Below are 22,266 nucleotides of genomic sequence, written 5' to 3'. Positions count from 1 at the left end.
TTTCCCGTGTCCTGTCCATCCCTTAAGGTTAGGGGGAACGAGCAGCCAGCGTGTCGCCATTTGTGGACCGCGCTGGTGCTCCAACGGCACACGTGCTGCTAAGGAAACCAGATGATGAATATATTTTTAAACTTGGAATCCGTGAACCGCTTATTATTTCTGAATTAGGAATCAAAACATCTGCATAATCACGCCGCTGCTGCGGCAGATGTACTCGGCACTAAGGTCACTTTGCTTTTTTGTGGAAATTGTGTATTATTTTTGAGAATGAGCTGCGCCGTGCTCCGCCTGACACCGTGTCGTGCTCGCCGGGCGGCGTGGTGGCAGCGGGTGCGGTGCCCAGCAGGGCCCCGCAGGGTCAGCGCCAGCCGGGGCCGCAGCCGCTCCTCTCCTCCCGCTCCCTACGTCAGTGTCACCAGACGCCGGCAGAACGGGAATGATGGTTTTGGACGCCGAATTAGCGCCGGTTATTCTCAGCGGGGCTGCGTGCGCCGCCATGCGTTAACCCCTTGGTGTCCGCCGATGAAAGTCTGGAATTTGGGCCGTTTTTGTGTCGCTCTCAGGGATTGGCGGTGGGGCGGCAGCGATGCGACGGGGGGCCGTTGCCTCGGCCACCCGGTGCCGTTGCTCGGCGGGCCTCGGGCGCAGAGAGCAGCGGGCCGCGGCCGCATCCCAAACCCCCTTCGGAAGGCCGAGGCAGGCAGGTCCGGCTGGGGCAGCGGCCGTGCCCCTGTGGTCCGGCTGCCGCGGGCGGGAGATGTTTCTCGGCGCCAGCTGTGCCATCGCGGACGCGTCCGACGGCCGCCCACCGCAGAACCCTGGCCTGGGCGGGCAGAGATGCACAGGGGCAGTTCTGGGGGGGATAAACCTCTGTCTTGGGGCAGAACCGTCAATGCTAGGTTAATGGTTGGACTAGGTGTCTTCAAGGTCTTTTCCAACCTAGATGATTCTGTGATAATGAATATCAAGCAGTGATCTGAAACCAGGGCAATGCAATAAATTGGAAAAGAAAAATAAAATTAATCTTTATGCTGCCCTATTTGCTGCGGCCGGTTCATCTTTCCCCAGCCCATGGGCCTGGACCCGCGCTGCTCCGGGGGGGCTGCTGGTAGCAGCCGGAGGAAGATGCTGCCCGGGCAGACAGTAAATTCTTTGGCAGCATTTGGTTGCGGGCAGAGTCTAAAGAGAGATTTCAATCGTGCTTTTAGTGTTAGTTGCTTGGTTTTTATGTAAGGTGAGGCAAAATGGGAAGGGATCCTTTCCTCAGCTTTTTTGGAAAGGGGAAGCATTAGCATCGTCTGAAATGATGTCACAGCACAGCATCTGGTTTAAGCTCATAAATTAGCTCATGGTAAATATAAATATCGTATGGGCAGGGAGTTTTAGTGCTCTCTATTGATAGCTAACCCCCCTTTTTCTGTTTCTTTAAAACTTCAGAAATAGTAAAATCTTTATTTCCAGCTCCTGTAAGATGTATTTAAATTTTTTTAGCAGCAGTGGTGGTTTGAGAGCAGTTTATTTTCTTTTTCCCTTCTTAATTTATTAAACCGAAAGGAAGGTCTTGGCTCCCTTCCCCCTTCCCCATGCCCTTAATAGCTCTCCCTGCTATTTTAATCCACCGGGCTGGGAGATGAGGGCAGAGCAGTGACTGTGCAGGAGCGGAGCCTCCCCAGCCCCGCGGCCGGCGCGAGCAGCCTCATGCTCCGATGTCACCGGGCGTCGTAAATAATCACGTCGGGGGGAAAAATCGCCCTCTCCGCCACGCGGCTGTCAAACTCTTATCGGAGGATGTCTAACGTGGTTTCTGCAGACGGCTTGCTGCCCGCTGACCTTGGCTTTCCGCGGATCCCGACTGCAAAGGAGATGTGGCACCGCCGCCCGTATCTTGATCAAATAGATCAGGGGACAAATTGATTTTCATATCGATTTGCCCAGGCGAGGGAGGTGCAGGTGGAAATTGGGCGGCAGGGAGGGTTTTGGGGGAATTATTTGAGCCCGTTGCGCTGGGGATGCGAAGCCACGCCGGTGCCGGTTTGCCGGCCGGGTGTTTGGGGCCGTGCATCACGCGCGCGGCGGCGGGGCTGTGCTGGCCGGCAGCCGCCCCTCCGGCAGGGCACCGCGGTTATAGCCCGGTATAAATAAAATCAGAAGGCTCCTATAAAACTCTGTTATTGCTGCGGCACCAAGTTAGAACCGCTTGAGGTTTCTGCTCCCTGGCTCTCGCACGCGGCAATGAATATTTTATAGGAAAGGAAATACTTAGCGTCTGAAGCTTTTTATAGCGCTGCTGCTCCGGCGGGCGGTAACCTGCCCCCTCGCACACGCGCCTGCCACAGCCCCTCGCCCTTCGCAGCCCCTGCACTGTCCTCCGGGCGCCACGTCCCCGGGCAGCGCCACGGGACCGGGGGCTCGGGCCTGTCGCACGGGCACGGGAGGCGCACGCCGACCCGCTGCCGGAGTCACGAGAACAGATTCCCGTCCGCGCCTTTCACTTTCAACGCGGTGCCAGGCCCTTAACCTTGTGCCCATGCGCGGTTTTGTCTTGCTTTTGACTTAGGAGGACTCTGGGGTTTTGCGTACGTCACGCCAGCCTCGCGATTTCCCCGCCGCGTTTGACCCCGGGTCGGGAGGGACGCGGACAGGGACGTGCCGACCTCCGGAGCCCCCCGGCGTTGGTCGCCCCAGGTCCCGCTGCCTCGCGGCCACACTCTGCACCAGGCTCTGCCCCAGGGTTCGCCGCTTCAACAGGTAGCGGGCAAAACTTGGCCACGCTACAGCCTTTCCGTGGCAATAAGGGGTTTTTTGCCTTTCCCCGGTAGCTGTGTGCCCTGCCAAGCTGCGCCCGGAGATGACAAAGTGCCCTTTAGTTAATTGCAGAACGGATCGCCTGGAGTTAAAAGTTCTGATTTATACGACTATGGCTCTAACTGCTCAATAACACAGGCCCGTAATCTACTTTCATTTCAAACAGAAGGGTGATTTATGGGGCAGCATGCCGCTTTAGCTCAGAAATGAGGTGTTCAACATATGCTCTGTTGACATAAATTTGGAATTTATCGCTCCTGTCAAAACTGCCTGTTGGACAAAGGTGCGCATTAAGGCAATAAATGGCTCGGAATAGTTTTCTGTCAAATTTCCTAACTATTGTATTCACTCTGTTTGAGGGGAAAAATATACACTTAAAAGTAATCAAACGGCCAAAAGCCATGCGTCTTGTCTGGCGGGGAGGGGAGAGGAGGGGGTCTCCTCCCCACTTCCCCAAAGAGGCGGCGGGGAGAGGCCGGGTGACGAGAGCTCCTTAAATAGAAATAGCAGAAGGCGTTTTTAGGCGGGTTTTTAGGCAGGCAGAGCAGGAGTTTGCTTGCGGTGGCAGTAGGCTGCTGGCATGGTCACTAGGTACCGGGGCTGCGCCGGTACCCCCACCCCTGGGATGCTCCACCGAGCCCCCGCGTCCCCCGGGAGCGGGCAGCGGCGTTTGCCACCAATCCGGCCTTTTCACACAAAGCACCCTGTGGGGAAAACTCATAATTTTTACACCGCGCGGTCTTGCTGGAGTCGCCGTCCCTTTGAAGTGCTTTTTGCGGGGCATTTACAGGCCTTTTTAATTACCGGCAGCTTGCAAGGGGCCAGCCTCCTGCCCAGCTTTTGTTTGCCGGCGCTGGGTGGGGAGGGGGTATCACCCCACGGCGCTTTCCATCCCGCCTGGAGAGCCCCTCGCCGAACCCCTACGCCTGGGCTCGCTCGGGAAGGTCTTTCCTGGCCCCGCATGCCCCACGCAGGCATCCGCGGCGCCGTGGGCAAAGCTCCGCACTGGAGCATCCTCCAGCGAGATCGCGCGACCCAGGGGCTTCAGCTGGCTTCGTGTTTCTGTGCGGCCGGAGCAGGAATTCTAGAGGAAACCTGCCTTTTTTGCAAAAAAAGCACTTTTCCCGATCGCCACTGCTCTTCATCCCACAGGCATCTTCTCGGCTGATTTGCTTGTGGGGACCTTGCAGGAGGAAGGGAGTGCGTGCAGCGTAACTTCAGTATCAGATTGGAATAATAAAGCGTAGTTTATCTTTTTGCACTCGAGTTTGGGCAGCATCGCTGAGCAGCGATGTATTTTAACGCCCTTAACTTCCCCCCCCCCCCGCCCCTTTCTAGAGGCACAACTTTACAAGCACATATTGATCTTTCCCCTCAGATCTTAACAGCCCGAGCAGCCGTAATACCTTGCTTACATCTGCCAGGTTTTTGTGCAGTTTTGCAACATCTCCTTAATCCGGCGAGCAGAAATAGAACATTTCAATCATATTTTGCTACCGGGAAACCGAGCAGATAAAGCGCTTTAAGACCTTGTTGAAAGGGACCGTGCAAGATGGCGAGCGATAAGATCGTCCTATAAGCAGGCGGCGAATGGAAAACTTTTGTTGCTGCTGAAATTTGTTGATAGAGATATTGCAAATAAATTACTCGGTGAGCACCCCAGCGCGTTAAAACAAAGCGGGGTTACGCGACTGCAGGAAATGGCGGTGCCCGAGTGGGATGGCAGCTGTGGGTTTCCAGGAGCCCCGGTGGGCTCCTTGCTCCCGTATTTTCCCCTCTCCTGGCTGGGGAGGGTGGGCGAGGAGGTCCCACCCATACGCCCTGTTCTCCCACCCTGCATGGCGTCGAGTGCTCTTGTCCATCGCGCCGTTACGGGGCCGCTCTGGCTTTTGGGGATCCGTCCTGGGAGCAAGGTTGGTTTTGCTGTTGTTTCTGTAGGCTTGGGCGATGCAGAGAAAGGAAACTTGTCCTTTTGTTTCTGCTCTGTTTCTTGAGGCTCACTTTAAAAAAAACCCAAGCCTCTGAGTTTTACTCGAACTAATTAACCAATTACACTTTAATTCAGTGAAAAGGCATTCTAGCCTCCAAGAGGCGAGCACTGCAAGGTTGACACGGGGGATGCTGTGCTCTTCCTAACAAACCCGGAGTTAAGTGCAGGAGCGAGCTCAGCCTGAGCTGGGGAAGTCTGACAAGCATGTTCCTAATTAAAAATGCAAAATGAGAAGGTTGTCACTTATTTAGCTGGCTTGCTGGCAGCAGAAGTCTGTCAGGAGACTGCTGTTTTACTTATTTTTGCAAGGCGGATAAATCCTTTGGATTGTAAACCTTCTTGGCCTGAATTCGTGCATGACTCTTAATCCTCCGCTATGACACAGTGAATTCAGGACAAGCCTGATTAATAATTACATTATACAGCAAAGTTGGGAGCTGAAACCAGCTCCTGCCCCGCAGCGTTTGCTCGGCGTGGAGCACCGCGGGGTCTCCTCTGGCGCCCGGCACTTCGCCTTGCTGCTCAGCCCCCCGCAAGCGGGACCACGGGGCGGGATGTGGGGCCAGCGGAGAGGAATCACACCCCGTGGGCCGGGGCGGGGGCTGGGGGCTCCGAGCTCTCCGCAGCTGCCAGGGATGATCCTGCCAGGGCTCAGTGCGGCGACAGCTTCGCGCCACTAAAACTTACACCGGGGGGAGAATAAAGTTCACGCAAAGCTGGATGTCCCCCAGCCTGGGCCACGTGTGGTCCTTGCAGCCCTGCTCAGCTGGGCTCAGCCCTCCCGCCGGAGGGGCGCAGGGAGGGGTCAGCATCCAGCCCTGGATGAGACCGTTTCTGTTTTGTCTTTGGCAACAAGGCAATAAAAATACGCTCGTCTTGTTGTGGAGTGATGATAAATGGTGGATGTGAATAGAGGTCGGCACGCAGCGATTTGCTGTGTTACTCCTCAAACACATACAAATACTTCTCCGTTCACGGCATCCGATTTTGAAACGTTGCACGTGCTCCTGTCGCGAGCCCTTCCCGGCCATCGGTGCGAAGGGCTCGCGTTAGCCCAGGGGTGGCTCGCTGCTTGGCTGGAGGCATCTGGGACTCGGAGGCTTTTTATCAGAGCTGCAGTCGAGCGCAGAGCCGGGTTGCTTGGCAAAAGCGTCCCTTTATTACCAGCCAGTGCGGTGAAATAAAGCCACGAGCACCCGTTCGAGCCGTTTTGGGGGCTGCGTGATGTCCCCCCGCACGCTTGGAGCAGCGGTGGCTGTCGGGGGGGGAGCGGGCTGTGGGGTGCTCGGCAGCAGCACGGAGCGGGGAGGAGCGACTCTGGGAGGGGGGACCACGGCTGGGAGCAACAGCTCAGCGGTGGGATTGTTGTAGACTTGGCCAACGCTCCTGCCCAGGCCCCTGCAAACCCCGTCCGAAGGCTGATTTCGGTGATGGGCAGCTCCAGCCCGTGGTGGGTGGTTTGCTGCCCAAAGACGGGGCCTCGGCGCTTTCGGAGCGAGGAGAGGGAGACAACGGGGGGGTCAGGCCGTTGCGGCCGAGCCCGGCGCCCGCTGCCTGCGACGGCAGAGGGGGGAGTCGCTGCGAGCGGCGCCCCGGGACATGGGGGCTGTGGGGTCGGCGTGTGGTGGGGAGGTTGTGCAACGCTGCCCAGGCATAGCTCCGTCTGTGCCGCGCGGTGCCAGGAAATGGTGAGCGGCGTTTCCTGTTTGCTCGCTGGTGGTTGTTTCTGGCTGGTGATTTGTGTCATGCTGAATTTGGATGGGAATTGGGATTTGGGTAGAAATGCATACAAACAACCTCTTAAATACTTTTCTTTACAAAGTACAGTAGCTATTTCAAAAGCGCTCGGTGCGTGGGGAGGGAATTTACCAACATGTATTGTGCGTTACCTCCAGATTTCAGATTTATCAGGTTTATTAAAAGACTCCAGCTAGTAATGATGCCAAACATTAAACGGGGGACGGTAACCTCATCAGCCCTGGGGAGTCGCACAGGACCTCCCGTCCGTGCCTTTCCTTCGGGGCCTCTCAAACCAGACCCGATCTGGGGCGGTGTAGGGCGTGTGACCGCGGGACGTTTCTCGGCGTGGCTCGGGCTGGCGGCTGCCCCGCGCGCAGGACTCACCCCTCTCTGTTCTCCCCTAGGAAGCTGCACAGCGGGATGAAGACGTACGGATGCGAGCTGTGCGGGAAGCGCTTCCTGGACAGTTTGCGGCTGCGAATGCACTTACTGGCTCACTCAGGTGGGTTGGAGGGCGGACGCGCAGGACGGGACGGGGGGATGCTCTCTGTGACCCCCCAGGGATGCTGCAGCCGCCCGGCCGGGAGGAGATGCATGCGGAGCTGGCTGTGCCCGGGGGACAGCACATTGCAGACTTGTTCTCCAGTGCCCAGTAATTTGATTTATTTTAATTTTCTTTCTTGGAGTTTGTTTTCAATTTCTTAATTGGGGAAATATTTTCCGGGCTCGGCAGCTCGGAATAACAAACTCCGCGTACCACGCGGCTGCTGCTGCCCGACCCCGCTCGTAGCGCGAGCGTAGCCTTCGCTTCGGCTCCCGCGCGCATCCTGGCACCTTGTTCCTCGCGTACAGGCACCCGCCGCAGTTTCATTAGCAAAACTGCTGTGGAATTAGGCATTCTCTGCCTAATGAATCTAACTAGCAGGTTCACATGATGTAGGCCCTTTAATTAAGCAGATAGGGAAGGGCTGGAACCCTGCGCTGGAGGAAGACTTGTGCTCTGTAAGTCAATGGAGGCTCATGTTCCTCGGGACATGCAGCCCCTGGCACAGCCGGGGGTACCATGGAAAACAGGCAGGAACCCCTCGCTTGAACGCGGGTGGGAGTCCCCGTCCCCCTCACCTGTGGGTGCATCCCTCTGGCTGGGGGGTACCGCGGCCAAAGCTGTGCCGGCAGGTAGTTTTGCAAGGAAGCTGTGTTGTATTTTATAGGTTTTTATGGTTTTTTATCTGATTTTTTTCCCCTATGTTCATATTTCATTTTTCCCCACGGCCCCTTGTCCACACCGAGGGGCAGGGACATGCCTTGCCCGTACCTGAGGGAGCAGCACGGGGCTGCCCTCCCCACGCTGCTCCTGGCCGGGCGACAGGTTCTGTTTTTCGGGGTGTTGGAGTGGGCCCAGACCCCATCCCCACCCCACTGCTTTTGGGGATGGGCACCGGCTCCTCGGGGTGCCTGGGGGTTACTGGGGCTGGTCCCCAGGATGCTGGTGTGTCCCCCTGGTGCTGGGGTGCGGGGTGCTGGTCCCCGGGATGCTGGTGTCCCCCCCTGGTGCTGGGGTGCGGGGTGCTGGTCCCCGGGATGCTGGTCCCCCCCGCCCCGGCGCTGGCGCGCGCGGCTCATGTTTGTTACGGTCGCTTTGGCTCGCGGCCCGTCCCTGGCGGGCGGCCAGCTTTGTGGGTACAGTATGTACAGTGAATGCCGAGCCAAGCTTGTCATCGTGCAGGATTAATTATTATTTTTTTTTTTTTTAAATCCGGCGAGGGCGGGGGGTGGGGGGGTGGGGAGAGCTCTGCCCTGCGCTCGCAAACAGCCGCCGCGAATTCCAGCGCTGTTATTTATTAAAGCAGGAGACCTTTGCACCTCTCCCCTCACCTCCCCCCTCCGCCAGCGCAGGACGCAGCGAGGCTGGGCCACGCTCCCGAAGCGAGGTGCCTCCACGCTGACGGACCGTCTGGGGACACAAATTGGGGGTTCGGCCCATGGGAGAGCATCGCGGTGGGGCAGCTTCCGCGCCCCTGGCAGCCCCCCCCTCCAGCAGCCCTCGACGCCAGCGGCAGCAAATGCTGGGTTGGACCAAGGTTGGCACCTCAGGCTCGCGATCTGAGCCTTGATGGGAGATGCCTGATGCTAAAGGTGCATTTCAGTTAACTGGGGAGCAGCCCTGGGGGGGTCGTGGTGCCCCTGCGGCGGATGCTCGGCGCTGTTATCGCAGCAGCCTCGCAGGTGCAAGGTAAATACTCAGCCCAGTGTTGACACTCTAATATAAAGCCCTTAATACCGTGCAAAGCCTTTCCCTACGTGCTGCCCGCTGCTGCCTTCACACGCGCTCACAAAAACCTGGGAAGAGGGTATCGAGAGCTGCCCCTCTCCTGGCAAAGCGAAGTGCCGGGGGGAGCGACGGCTCGCTGGTGCTGGGGCTGAGGAGCAGCCGGGGCAGCTGGTCCCCGCGCTGGTGCTCAGTGGGTGCGTGTGCTCCCACCCTGCACGGCCGTCACCAAATCCCCGCTGCGGGCTGGCTCTCCTCCGGCGGAGAGGGAGAAGGGCAGGTTTCTGCCTTCGCCCCTCTTGCTTTGCTTCGCCGTCTGGCAGAAGCCTCTGCTGCGGAGCGGGACGCCGCGGCCCCTCTCCGCTCCGGGTGCCAGCGGGGGCCAGGGCAGCGCAGGCCTTCCCGTGGGCAGCGTGTGGCAGCCCCCTGCCCGCTGGCTCACGCCTTTCCCCCCCCGCCAGACACGCTCATCGGCGGGGAGGAAAGCGCCCAGGTCCTGTTGGGTGGTGGAACGGGCTCTGCTGGGGGAGCGGGACCCAACACGTGCGTGGGGATGGTGCCTCGGCCCAGAGGGACGGGCGCGTCCCCCGGTCCCTTCCCAGGGGAGGGGGCTCATCCTGCCACCATCCACCTCCCCAGCGAGCGTCGCCCCTTCTCCCCCAGCACGCTCGGCGGGGGGACGCGGGGCGGGAGCGGCCCTGGCCCCGCTGCCCCCGGCCGGTGCCTGCGGCGGCTCCCCGGGGAGGCCGCGGCCCCCCCCGCCCCGGCTGGCCGGCGTCCCGCGCTCGGTCCCGGGTGATGTCAGCGGCCTGCCGGCAGGTCTGGATGTTCTGCCAGCGTTCCCGCGTTTATGATCATCCGCAGATGTGCATCCAAGAACACACTGTACCCACAGCAGAAATTAATGCAGGCTTGACTGCCGGCCAAGCCGCGCACACGGGGGAGAGGAAGAAAGAAAACAAAAACTGTTTAATGCTGTTTATAAATTATACACTGGCTGATGAAAAATACATTTCTCTCATCCCCCCTCCCTCCCCATCCTCTCTGCCTCAAGAGCCTGAGCTGAGACCAGAAGAATATGGTTTGCTTTTTAGCTCCTGTTTTGGCTGGGTTCCTGGACCCGGCCGCTGGGTCGGAGCCAGCTGCTTTCTTCCCCCCCGGCCCTCACCTGATGAAATATATTTATTTTCCACCCGCTGCCAGCTCTCCCCGTGCCCCTCCTCGGCCATCCCTTGTCACCAGAGGTGGGGTGTGGAGCGAGGTGCCGGGACCCCCCGCACCGCGGTGCTCCCCACCCCCGACACGTCGGCGTCCCTCCACCTGCGTTACTGCCGCCGCCTGCACGTGGCCGTCGCCGCCCGCCGCCTCCCCCCGTGTTCTGGGGAAACTTCCCCAACTTCCCCCGAGGTTGTGGTGCCAGAGACCCCTTCTCCTGGGGCGAGGAGGATAAACGGGGTGAGAGCCCCCCCATCCTCCCCATCCCTCCCTGCGCGCTCGCCAGCCATTTATGCGGCTTTTGTGTTGGTGGTTTTTTTTTTTTTTTTTAATACCGCTAATGTTTATCATTTGCCCAACAGGCTTGACAGATTTTGTTTCCTGTCGAGCGGCGCGGCTGCGAAGCCCCCCCGGTTGCCAAGGAGCCGCCTCCCCGCACCGTCACGGGCTGATTTGGTATTCCGCGCGGCGCCCCGCCGCATTTCTGTATGCAAGACAAAGTGTTTTGATGGAGGACGATTGCAGGAGTGTCTGGAGGCTGTTTGGAGTTTTATGGGCTGTGCAGTACGCTCCGTGCTCGCTCGCCGTGCGGGGCTGCCGGGGCTTTGGATGGGGTTTGTCATTTTTTCCCCGCCGAGAGGCGGCTGCCGGAGAGAGCGGCGCTCGCAGGGCGGAGGAAAAGGGGGAATTATGTAAGAATCTCCCTTTTCTTGCTCCTGAGCTAAAAATCTGGATTTTTTTTTTTTAATTATTTTGTATGAAAATAGCCCCTGCTCCACCCGCTGCCACGCGGTGTGGGAGTCAGTGGCGCCGGCTGGCAAAGGCCGGGCGCTGGCGTTGCCGGTGGCTGCCACCCCCGGGCCCCCGCTCCGTCATTCCCGGCGCTTTCCCGGCCCCTCTGGGGCGGCCCGGGAGCAGCTGCCGGCGCATCCTTCCCGCGAGGTGCTGCCGGGCCCGGGCGATGCTCGTGGCGCCCAGCGCAGGAGCCCTCCTCACCTCCCGCAGCCTGCACCTCGCTCCTTTTCTTATATTCAATTATTTTATGGCACTTTGGGAAAAAGGAGGCAAAGCCGTTTGCCTCTCTATCCAAGGCTCTCTCCAGCTCCGTCTCATTTTTTGGCCCTTCTTGTGTTTCTCCGATATATTTTTTTAGTGCAGAGCTTTTCACGACTGTCTCTTCCACTTGGGTGAAACAGGGGAGAAGGGAAATAATAATAATAACAGCAATAATAAAAATCAAAAAGCAGCTTGATGTGGGCAAAAGAAGAAAACAAGAGAATGGGGTAGAGAACAGGCTAAATTTAAAATTGTAATTGGCTGACTTCCACAGGCTTGCGGGTGTTTTAATGACTCATAATAACTTCATTTAAAACCAGCTGAGCAGAAAATAGATTGGAGAGGAGCCTCAGGCCATTATGGATTTGTTTTTTTTTGACAAGCTCTGTTTTCGGCAGCCAGGAAGGCACTCGCAGAGGGCTCGGCTGCTTCACTCTCCCCGAGTTGGTGGTCTGCCCGACAGAGATTGTATAGAAACCAGGGCCGGCTCTTTTTTTTTTTTCCCTTTTTTTTTTCCCGCTGATTAAAAATAGATGCCTTGAGGTATTATTTTAGCATCACTGTGGTTTGGTGCTTTTTTTTCTTTGCACTTTTGATGTGGTAAATGGAACATAAATAAAATTGTTTTTGAAATTACTGAATTAATTAGGTAGTAAAGCGACGACAGTGCATAAATTTACTTGGCAATCTTTTTTAAATCCATATTTCCCCCCCCCTCCACCTTCTCGCCAATTACAGCCTGTTAATAATATATAATCCCAAATTTTTATTAATCCCCAGTGCTAGGGAAGGGAGGGGAATAGATGTTGTATCGTACCAGCGGGGCTGTCGTGCCGAAACCACGGTGGGGAAGGGCCGGGGCGTTGCTGCCGCCAGCCTGTCCTCCCCCACCGCCCTCCTCCCCGTGCGGCCGCAGGAAATCAGCGATTTCCCATCTTTCTCCTCCTTTCCCCATCCTCCTCCTCCAGAGGATGCTCGTAGCTCCTGTTTTGCCTTTTCCCTTCTTTTTGCCTGGGTACGGTTCGTATTTTGGGCGCAGCTCTCCCTGCAGCCTCTCGGCGCCCAGCCCCAGGATGGGGAGGCGGGCGCGGGGAGATGGTGGTTCCGCACGTCGCGCGTTGGGTTGGGAAGGGGAAGGAGGTGTTGGCTGCGCCTCCCCCCGCCGCCGCGCTGCTGCGCAGGGACAGGGCTGGGAAACCGGAGCCGTCGAGCGGCCGAGGGGCTGCAGCCCCTGGTTCAGGGCAGGGCAGCCGCAGGCGCGGGTGGGCAAAGCAGCGGCGCCCGTAGGCGCTTTGGGATGTTTTACTACTTCCTACCATCCCAAGTGCTAAAACTGGAGAGACTGTTTCTCATCCCCAATAAAGTAATTAAAGTGAATGGGTGCTGGGAGGTGCCATTGGGATGATGGCGGCAGAAGCCAAACGAGCGCTGTCTTCAGACCCACCTAGCTAAGCCTGGCATGAGGGGAGGGAGCCGGCAGCCCGGGCCTGCGCTCACGGGGACGCTGCCATCGCCCTTCGGGCATCGCGCTCCCGAGAGCTGCCTCCAACCCCCGCAGCGCTGCCCGGCCGGCCGGCATCGCGCCAGGCTCTTGCATTTCTTTGAGGGGGAATCAAATAAGCCTGGGCCTGCCCCTCCTGATCGCTTCGCTTCGGGGGCAGCGCTGACCTTGCCGCGGGGGGCACGTCGGGTGGCGATGACTGTGCAGGTAGCGCTGGACGGAAAAAGCGGCGGCTCCTCGCCCGTTCATGCCAGCCGCTCGCCGCAGGGACCTTTATTAGGTAGAAGCTATAAATTTGCTTGCACAGATATAAATGTACGGTGGGGAGGTTGGTGCCAACTGCGAGGCTCGCGCCGAAACGCGGCTGATACTTGGCAGCACGCGGAGTCCCGTCCCGTCGGGAAGATCATCCGGAGATATCGATGTACTGTAGGCGATACGAAGCGCTCGCTAAAAATACCCTCCCCAAACTCGTGTGTACGTTTGGAGAGGCTAATCGCTGCTACGGGTGTCATTTAAAGCGCAGAAAAACGCGAGAGGGAGAGGAGAAAGCCCTGACACAGGCTCGGGATGTGCTGCTGCTTTCAAATGTGTCCTGCTCCCTTTAATAACAAACATCGAGGCGCGGTGTTTTTTTCTGAGCCCTGTTATAATAAGCTCAGATGTTGGATGACATTTTTCCCGGTGACTCACATAGTAAAATTAACCTTGAACTATTTACATATTCAATCGCCTCCCTCCCTCCTCCTCCCCTCTCTGCGAGCGTGTGTACATTACAGGAATCCTGGCTCCGTATCAGTTTTTGTTTTGCTGATGAGAAAAAAAAAAAAAAAAAAAGAGAGAAAAAAATTCCCCCGCCTGGAGTACACATCTACTTGAGGGAAAGAACACGCAGTCCTGGCCTTTGGAAATTGGCAGGCGGCGTGCTGTTCCCGCGCTGATAAGAGGTACTGTAAATAAAACTGTACGGCAGCGCCTGCTGTAAAATGCCCCTCGTCTGTACTCATTGTTCTGACAGCTCCGGCTTTTTTTGGGGCCGCTGTTTTGGTACACGCTGTGCTTCCTTATGTAAGCGAGCGCGCCCAGCTCCTCCCGGCGTTCGCCCTGTTTATTTTCGCCTCGCCAGGAATTTTTTCTGTCCCCCGCCGCCCGCCCCCCAGCCAGATGCTGGCCGCCTTGGCCTTTCCTTGCCGGCTGTGCCGCAGGCTCTCGGGGGGCACCGGCACGCGTGGCCTGGCCCCACACAGAAGTGGGGGAGGAAAAGGCAAACCCCGTGCTTAACACGACGCCGGCCCCTGCACGGCGGGGAGGGGGCGAGCGCCCGCAGGCCGCTCTGCCGGGGGAGGACCTGTTGCGGCAGCCGGTGGCTGCATCCTCGCGGCTCCCGCTCCGCAGCGGCGGGGTGGGAGAGCAGCGAGCCACGATGGAGAGTCATTGCCTTGGCAACTGCCGGCTGCGCATCACCCGCGCCGGCACGCTGAGCGGAGGGCGGCCGGCGGCCGCTGGCCTATCGATCCCGTCCCCCCGCCGCGGCGGCAGCTTCTCCCGGGCGCCCTTCGTGCCCCGCTCCCCTCCCCACCACGGGTGGAGGGGGCACCGCCGGCAGCACCCACATCCCCGACAGCGCGCCGGGCACGCGCCCTCTCCGCCGGCGGCACGTGCGGGGGAGCCGCCCCGCCGCCCCCCTCACGTTGCCCCAAAGCCCTTTTTTGTGTGTCGGTCCCTTCGCGAGCGGCCATGTGGCCCGTGCACACTCGGCTTGTTTTGAATGCAAACTTGACATCCCGGCGAGGGCGGCGGAGAACAACATATGCACAGTAAACAGGCAGACTGTCGTATTGATTAACAGATGAGACCTCTATTATCGATCAACGCTTGGCGAGAAAATTTATCACTTTTAATTTCGCCGCTGCCAAATATTTCTGCCTGCGAGCCAGCCGTTACCGAGACAATTTAAAGGCGAAGGAATTCTCTTTTTAATGCATCTGGTGATACCTCCCTCTCTCCCCATCACCTTTTCTGTGCACCTTTCGCCAAATCTCATCGTGCTGGGGGGGTTCGGGGGGCGGGAAGGGGAGGGCAGACGCTGTCTGCACCCCTGGAGAGGGGCGGCACAGCGTGCTGCGGAGCGGCGCCCCCGCCTCGAGGGCTGCTCTGTCACGTTCAGCTCCTCACGACGGATGAATCAAACCTCGAAACCTAAGAAATGGGTCCGTGGCTTTGTCCCGGCAGCGATGCTTCGGACGTGGTGTGTATCATTAATCTGTTTTAATCTGGAAGTTACTTATCTGCTGCTGGGCATCCTGTTTTTTTCCTCGCCCGAACTAGCAGCACATGTTGATAGTGATTTTCTAATAATTCCCCCCAACGCCACATCTCTCTCCAATAGTCGAAGACGCCTCAAGCTCCTCGCTCAATCGCACCATTTCAGCCACATCTCTGACCAGATGCATCCTCGGGTACCGGCAACAGCAGCTGCGATGGGAAGGGGCAGGAAACCAATTACAATTAGATCGGTTACAACGCTAATGAAACGCATTGATGTTTAATGATTTTTTTTTTTAAAAAAATCCCAAATATTTAATTTCTTCCTGGCAAGCAGCACTTCATTGTGCATTGTGCTATTACATGCAAGGAGCGGGACCACGGGGTTGAGCACGGCGCTGCTTTTGGTGGCTGTGCGGGGGATATAAATAACGAAACCCCTCGGTCGTGCGGGTCCTGTGGTTTTTATGACGCTGGTGGCTGCAGTGGCGTCGCCGCGCAGGTTTGGGCGGGTGTCCCTCGAGTAACCCTCCTCTCCCCTTTCTCTCCCCAGCGGGCGCCAAAGCCCTGGTCTGCGATCAGTGCGGTGCCCAGTTCTCGAAGGAAGACGCCCTGGAGACGCACAGGCAGACGCACACTGGTACGTGGCCCTCCCTTTCCACCCTTCGCTTAGGTGCAAGTTTAATATTTAGGCTGCCTTTGTAACCTTCTGCCCAACGGAGAGCTTAACGCTTCGCGGTTCCCGCTTCCGACCCGCCCAGGTCCGTGTTTTGACTTTACTTGGGTTCAGGTAAGTTAGCTGCGTTTTCTGCTGAACTCTTAATTGGAAACGGTTTTGTGCTTGCGTTGGACTCTGCATGTGGTGTTTGCGAGGGAAGTGTCCCCCGAATGGCTTTTGGGTTTGGGGTGTTTGCTGCAGACTCCTTTTGGACTGTTTTGCTGAGCTCCTTTGGTGGCAGGAGGAGCACAACCTGCCTCTGTAGTTAAACCGAGTGTCCTCGCACCGCTCGCTCATCACCATGGTTTCTCAAGCCGCGTGCACCAAGATTTGAGCAGCGTGACAGCACGTGGCCACGATTCCGGTTTATGAGCAGCTTTCCAAGGGATAAATACCCTCTTCGGGGCATTTGGATGCTCGGGAGCCTTCGAGTAAGCAGTTATGAATCATTTGCAAATCCCAGCCTGTGCCGATAGGTCTGTTGCCGTTTTTCAGAGCGTTAATAGGAATAAACGTGTCGCACCTGGAGCTCAGGGGGGGTTTTGTTGTGGCGTGTACGTGGGTGCAAGCGTCTGCTGGATGGTTGGGCTGCGAAGCTGCTCATAGGAAAGGAGGACCCGGGACCCGAGGTCAGGGCTTTGGGGAGGGCCGGACCCAGCTGTGCACAGAAAACCTTTCCCCCATGCTCGTACGAGTTTGAAACCCCGACCGGAGCAGTTGCCGTGGGTGAGCTGTGCCTGGCTCTGCAGCCCGGGCCATTCGTCGAGCGGTTCAGCACCCGAGCTTTGCAGGAACACGGTAGCCCAGCTCCTCTTCCGCTAAAACTCGGCTACACAGCACTGGTTCGCGCAGCGCCGTCATGTTTATTGCTCAGCATTAATGTGCGCACGTGGGAAATGATGGCATGGCAAATGCCAGGTGATTTGTTCCCTCTGCGAGCAAACTGCGCTCCCTTCCCAAACGGGGCTCGGCGCTTGGCTCCTGCCACCTTCCCGCTGTTGGGCTTCCCAGACCCTTGGCATAGCTGCCCTCGGGGAGCACAAGGAGCTCTTTATGTGTCATGCAAAGGCCGCCGTGCCCAGGAAGGGTTTGCTACGGGACACAGGGGAATTCACGTCCGGGCAGCCCCAGGTGGATCCTTTCAAACCCCCAAAAACAGGCGGGAGCAGAAAAAGTGCCCACTCCTCCCCACGCTGTATTGGGAGGAGTTTAACTGAGCCCAGGCTCCTCTTTCAGTGCTGAAAACCCCAGTAAACGCGGCTGGCGGCCGAGTTGGGCTAAGAGACGCTGAGGCGGCCGGGCTGGCACAGAGAGCCCGGCGCGGCACAGCGCTGCGTCACCGGGCGCAACTCGCTCCGGCCGTCACCCGCTCGGGGAGCTGTGCTGGCCAGGCACCAGTTCGTAAATTGTAAAGTAGTTGCCCTCCTTGGCCGGTCGGGCGGCTGGAGGCCGGGCTTTGCACTGCAGGGTCTTTTTCAAAGTGACGTGTGCTGTAGGGGAAGGAGGAGGACGAGGCTTGCGGTGGGGCCACCACCAGACCGGAGGGACTGATGGCGCAGGGCTGAGCGAGCCAAGCCCAGGCGGGCAGCAAACAGCCGCTCGCTCCCCGTTTCCTTGCGCTTCCCGGAGTGGTCGGTGGGAGCCCGGCTCCCCTCGGAACCCCGGGAGCCACGTCGGGAGCGGGTGCTGTTGATCAGCTACTGAACGATGCCTGCGCCCACGAACAGCTGGGCAGTTTTGCTAACGACCTTGACACTTCTGTGGGGCTTTACAGCCCCTTTGGTTGCTGGAACCTGGGGGCTGGACCGTGCCAAAGCTCAAAGGGTGACAGGAAAATGAGCGCAGGGGACACGGTGACCCAGGCAGAGCGGGTTTATCATCGCCGCCGCCGGCTGTAAACACGGGCGGCTCGGTTATGCGGAGGAGAGGGGCCAGGGCAGCCGGAATGAATCGCTTCCTCTCCTCGGGTGGCACGCGGAGCGCCCTGCCCTGGCACGGAGAGCATCCCTCCCCTGCCGCCGCTATAATTAACCCTGTTCCCAAATAACGGCATCTCCCAGAAGGGATTTTTCTGGGGGCGTCCTCCCCTTGCCCTTAGCAGCAGGTTGGTTGGCAAAAGACCTTCCAACCTTCCAGGCACAAAAATAGCCCTTTTTTGGTGGAGACACAGGTAGATTCCTTCAAGGATAGCATCGAAAACTGAGCAGGGTGTATCTGGTACAGGCTGAGTGCATGTACCCGCGGCACTCGGGGCAGGATGCAGGATAGCTGCGAACGGTGGCTGCTTGTCTGGACGACCTCCAGCTGCAGAGCTTTTCTGCAGCGGGTGGCCAAGAGAAAGGGTTCTCAGGGCTTCTTTGCAGCGTATGGGGCCGTTTCTCGGGTGGACAGTCAGGATCCCAGCCCCACTTTATCTCCCTGAGTATTTTTCCCGCTGCCCTCAGCTGCTTCTCCGAATGACAGCGCAAAATACAGCGCCAGCCTGTTGCGCACGTGCTGCCTCACAGTGCCCGTCTCTCGCCGCAGAAAACCTGCGACCTGCTTTCTGAGGCAAGGTAAAAAACAATCAGAAAGAGAGAAAAACTAGTTTCTGCTTGTAAGCAGGGAGTTGGCGGTGTGCTGCATACAGCCCGTCGACTCGGGACTGAGACGCCCTCTCCGGGTGTTCGCTGTCCTTGGCCCCCGTCCTGCGGCGATAGGAAAAGCAGCAACTGTTTTGGCTCATCTTCCGGCAGCGCAAGCTCGGTGCCACGCCAGGGGGAGAGCGTGGAAAATTCCTTACCCTTCTCCTAAAATGTAGAGGAAAAAATGAAAAGCGTTGAGAAGCCAGCCTGAGTACCCCAGCGAGCGCCGCCGGGGCTGGGGATGCTCGCACGGCTGCTGTTCGTGCTAACGGGGCTCGGGCTCGCCGCCGACTTTTAAAAATATCAGAGGTGACTCGTCTAGAGTTTCCTCCCGCGTGCCAAAGCAATTAACGCGCGCGAGTGCGTCCGCGCCGGGCGGCCGGTGTCCGTCAGCAGCCCAGCACGGGTTTGCTCCTGGCCCAGTTCTGCGTGGGCACGCTCGACGCCCGGCGTACCGAGGGTGTGTTCTTTGCCGTGTGGTTGGCGCTGTGATTTATTTGGGGGTCGGCGTGGCCCCAGCTGCTCCGCGGGGGATGCGCGGGAGCCTTCCCCTGCCCCACGAGCATCCCCTGGCTGGCAGCGCCGGCACCGGGACTCAAGGAGCAGAAAAGAGTTAATAAAACCAACGTGTAACTGAAAATTGAAAAGCTATAAATCTCTCCCCCCTTTTTTCTTTCCCCCTTTTTTTTTTTTGCCGGGATGTTGGTAGCGTTTTGATTTAATAGTTGGCCAAACACAAGGGTCTATTTTATTCAGAGTTTACAGGCCTCAGGGCTGTTATTCCTCCAAATTTAATAGCATTGAAATTGCAGGGTTGGCGATAATTTGCCTATCACTTTCTGCTCTCCCATTGATGTTTATTGTCAGCGGGATGGAATCTCAATCCGATTCACTTAGATAACATGTCTGTTAAACATTTAGATAATTGTGCCATCATTAACTTGTCACATTATTTTAGAGATTCAAAACAGTCGTGCGGTATAAGTGGAGGTACAAAGGGAGAAAAATCCAGCGTGCGAGAGCACGCGCCCGGAGAGGAGGTGCCGGCGGAGCGGGACGCCCCTGCCCTGGGTCCTGTGGAACGTGTCGCTCGGGAAGCTCGGCCTCCCTCTGTCTCTTGGAAGGGCTTTAACCACTTTCTCCCCCCAGAAATTTTCTGTGCCTGTTTGAAACGCACACTGAGGTACACAGGGATTTGTTGGGGTTTTTTTAAATTATTTTTTTTCAAATGCCGGAGCACTTGGCATTTCTCTCTGGAAGAGCATCCCAGCAACGCTATTCCTGGCTTGGCTTTGTGAGGGGGATGCGTGGGAGCCTGGGGGAGGCGGAGGGGGGCCCGCGCTGGAGCTGCGCTGTCACACGGGCACACGCCGCCTCTGTTCTTGGCAAATTTACTCTTAGTCCAATTATCTATTTGTCTTATCTCCTTTCCCCTGCTTCCTTTTCTCTGCCTCAAAGTGGTACCCGCCTAAAAAATACCAGTGGTGCTCTAGAAGAGTGCCACACGATGTTTTTTGGTGTTGGAAATTAAGGATTTTGAGCAAGTGGATCATAACGTGCAAGTTGGGTGACTCAAGCCATAAATCAACTTGGTTTGCCTTACGCTCAGCGCGGCGCCGTGCACTGGGCCCGAGCCGGCTCTCCGCCGGGATGCTCCCTGGACTGCGCCCGGGGCTGGCCTTGTCTCGGCGGTGGCACTTGCCACCAGAAGCCGCCCGCAGCGTCCTGTCAGCGTCCCGGCCCCGGCAGCGGGCAGTTGGGGTGCGGGAGGTGCGACACTGGACTCGTCTCGCTGCGTCCGCTCCCACGGCTGGATGGGAGCCGAGCCCGCCGCCAGCAGCCGGCACGCTTCCTCGCCGAATCCAAGCCGACGTCCTCCCGGGCTGCCTGTGACTTTCCATTACTGTTTCACGGGGCTCCTGAGAGTTTTCAGCGAGCAGCTCGATGAGGCTTCTGGGGGAAATACCGCCGGATAGCATTTTTCTCCATAGCTAGAGATAATGCACTGTAGTATTAAGTACGCTTAGAGGTAATTATCCCTCCCGCGCTCGCCTCGGTTCCATGGTCCCGGCTGGGGGAGGGAGCGCAGGCGATGCTGTGTGGTGATGCCCGGACGACGCTGTGCAGATTTGCTGTTGGATGAGAGGTGGGTTTTGGATGTGGAGCTATGGAAGCGCTGCGAAACCCCCGCGCGCTCCTCCCGCCTGCCACCGGCCCCTGACGCTTCCGTCAGAGGCTGCGAGCGACAGACGTGGGGCTGCGGCCGCCTTCGGTTCGGGTGTGAGGATCATGGTTCCGACAGAGGAGGCTGGAGTGCCCCGTGATGAGCCGGAATGGAGAAAAGTGGTGCTGGGCTCAAACCGAGACTCCTGAGCTTGGGAAACAGATCTGGGTACCCGTCACACGTGGAGGGTGCAAAGACGTCGTTCCTGGCGCCTTCAAACGCCGGCAGCGCCCGGTGGGAATCCTTGACCAAGGTGGGAAAATTGGATTTGGGGCCGGGGGAGCTGCTGCCAGAGGCACCTCGGGGGTTTGTGGCTTCAGTAGCAACAGAAAATGTGAAATGCTGACAGTGAAGATGCTTTCGTGGCTGCTGTGACATTTCTGGGTACAGGCATCTGACTGGAGCCAAGCGTGCCATGCGCAGGCGCGGCATCCTTTGTGCAGCATTGCCTGTGAATGTATTTGTAAGAACCTTGGAAAAAAATACTCCGTGCTTAATTTTGGCTGCTCGACAGGGAGCGGGACTCGCTCGCTCCAACCTTTGGCTGTGGCAGAATGAAACAAAACCGTTGAGCTGAGGAAGGGTGAAACAGAGCAATCCGAATGCATCCAAAACACAAAGCCCTGAGTTTTTTAAATACTCTTGTGGCCAAGTTTATTTGCCAAAAGGGATGAAAACGGTACAAATGGAGGGAAGGACAAGCACGCGCGTTCAGCTAGAGCCCATCGCCTCTCCTGTGCTTCCCTGCTCGTGGCCTGAGCGCTCTTCCCACGCGAGCCGGCGTCTTCAAAGGAAAGTGCTTTTTGCAAACGTTTATTTCTATAAAACCACGGGTTGGGACGGTTGTGCTTCCCATTGGAAGCCTCCGTCATTCGGGAGCGTAATTCCCGGCGCAAGCAGCTGGGCCGGGCCATGTGCCGGGAGCTCACCGGCAAGCGCGCGGCGCGGGGTCGTCAGCGGCGCCTCGTTAGCACCGGCCCGGCCGGGCAGCGCAGCCCCAGCTTCTGCGGGGTCTCGGGGCGGCGGGTCCGGGGGGGCGCAGCACAGAGCCCCTTTGTCTGACAGTAATGTCCTGTGACAGCGCTTGAAACCCGAGTCCCGGCGCGCATTCCTGAATCTGGGAATCTCCCTGCCTGCCCAGCCACGGCTGCTCTTTCCGCCTCTGCCGCGGACAGCGGCAAAAACTCCCCACGCTTCGAGGTGGGCTCGGCCGGGACGCGTGACGAGGTCGGGCTTCGCGCGAGCGGGCGGATTTGGCAAAAACAAGCCAGGAGATGGAAACGTGGCGGACCCGCGCGTCCACACCCAGCAGCCAATGGCCGGCCTTTAATTTTCCTGTGCAAATACTATTTAAAGCGCGATGAGAAAAGCCCTCTCGCTAAGCTATGGAGAAATCTTTCTTGTCCTTTAATTCTAGATGAAGGGGATTAGTGTGAACATATTTAACCTCTGACCTACGGACAAAAGCATTATCAAATTTAGTTGCCGAGCGGCTCCCCATTTAACCAAACCAGTGCAGTATCTCAGCATTTTTTTTCCCCTTTCCTCCCTTGAAAGCTTAAACATCCATTGTTGCCCCCGGAGCACGGGGGGACAGGGCAGCCCTCCTCCGCTCACATTCGAGATGCTTGTCAGAGCCCCCGTAGGGGAAACCAGCGTGGTACAATCGCGGCTAGAACCCGTGAAGGCTTCAAAAATCAAGTGAACCCCCCCAAAAAAGCCAAGTTTTCTGTAGATGGGGCTGGTTTCTGCCTGGGTTGTGCACACCGGCCTTGGCGCCGGCCCCGCAGCCGCCTGCGATGGCTTGGAGGGCGCTTGGCCACCACTCCGGAGCACAAAGAGACGCCTCTCGTCCCCCT

The 22,266-nt window shown here is 57.9% G+C and overlaps 1 protein-coding gene and 1 long non-coding RNA gene across 3 annotated transcripts in view; both read left to right on the top strand.

Annotated features, from left to right (window-relative positions):
* Positions 1–22,266, top strand: part of ZBTB16 (zinc finger and BTB domain containing 16) — a 60,391-nt gene that overhangs the window by 22,576 nt on the left and 15,549 nt on the right. For both annotated transcript variants that reach the window (XM_074848822.1, XM_074848823.1), the window contains exons 3-4: positions 6,940–7,037; positions 15,395–15,481. In XM_074848822.1, the coding sequence (XP_074704923.1) occupies positions 6,940–7,037; positions 15,395–15,481 (185 nt within the window). The remainder of the gene's footprint in view (positions 1–6,939; positions 7,038–15,394; positions 15,482–22,266) is intronic.
* On the top strand, positions 9,763–11,712 carry LOC141933746 (uncharacterized). The gene is made up of 2 exons (XR_012626207.1): positions 9,763–10,259; positions 10,382–11,712. It is a non-coding gene; the product is annotated as an uncharacterized LOC141933746 (long non-coding RNA).

The sequence above is a fragment of the Strix aluco genome, chromosome 23 (assembly GCF_031877795.1).
Source record: "Strix aluco isolate bStrAlu1 chromosome 23, bStrAlu1.hap1, whole genome shotgun sequence".
NCBI lineage: Eukaryota > Metazoa > Chordata > Aves > Strigiformes > Strigidae > Strix > Strix aluco.
The sequence above is the reverse complement of the archived record's forward strand: the minus strand, read 5'-3'. Positions and strand labels throughout refer to the sequence as shown.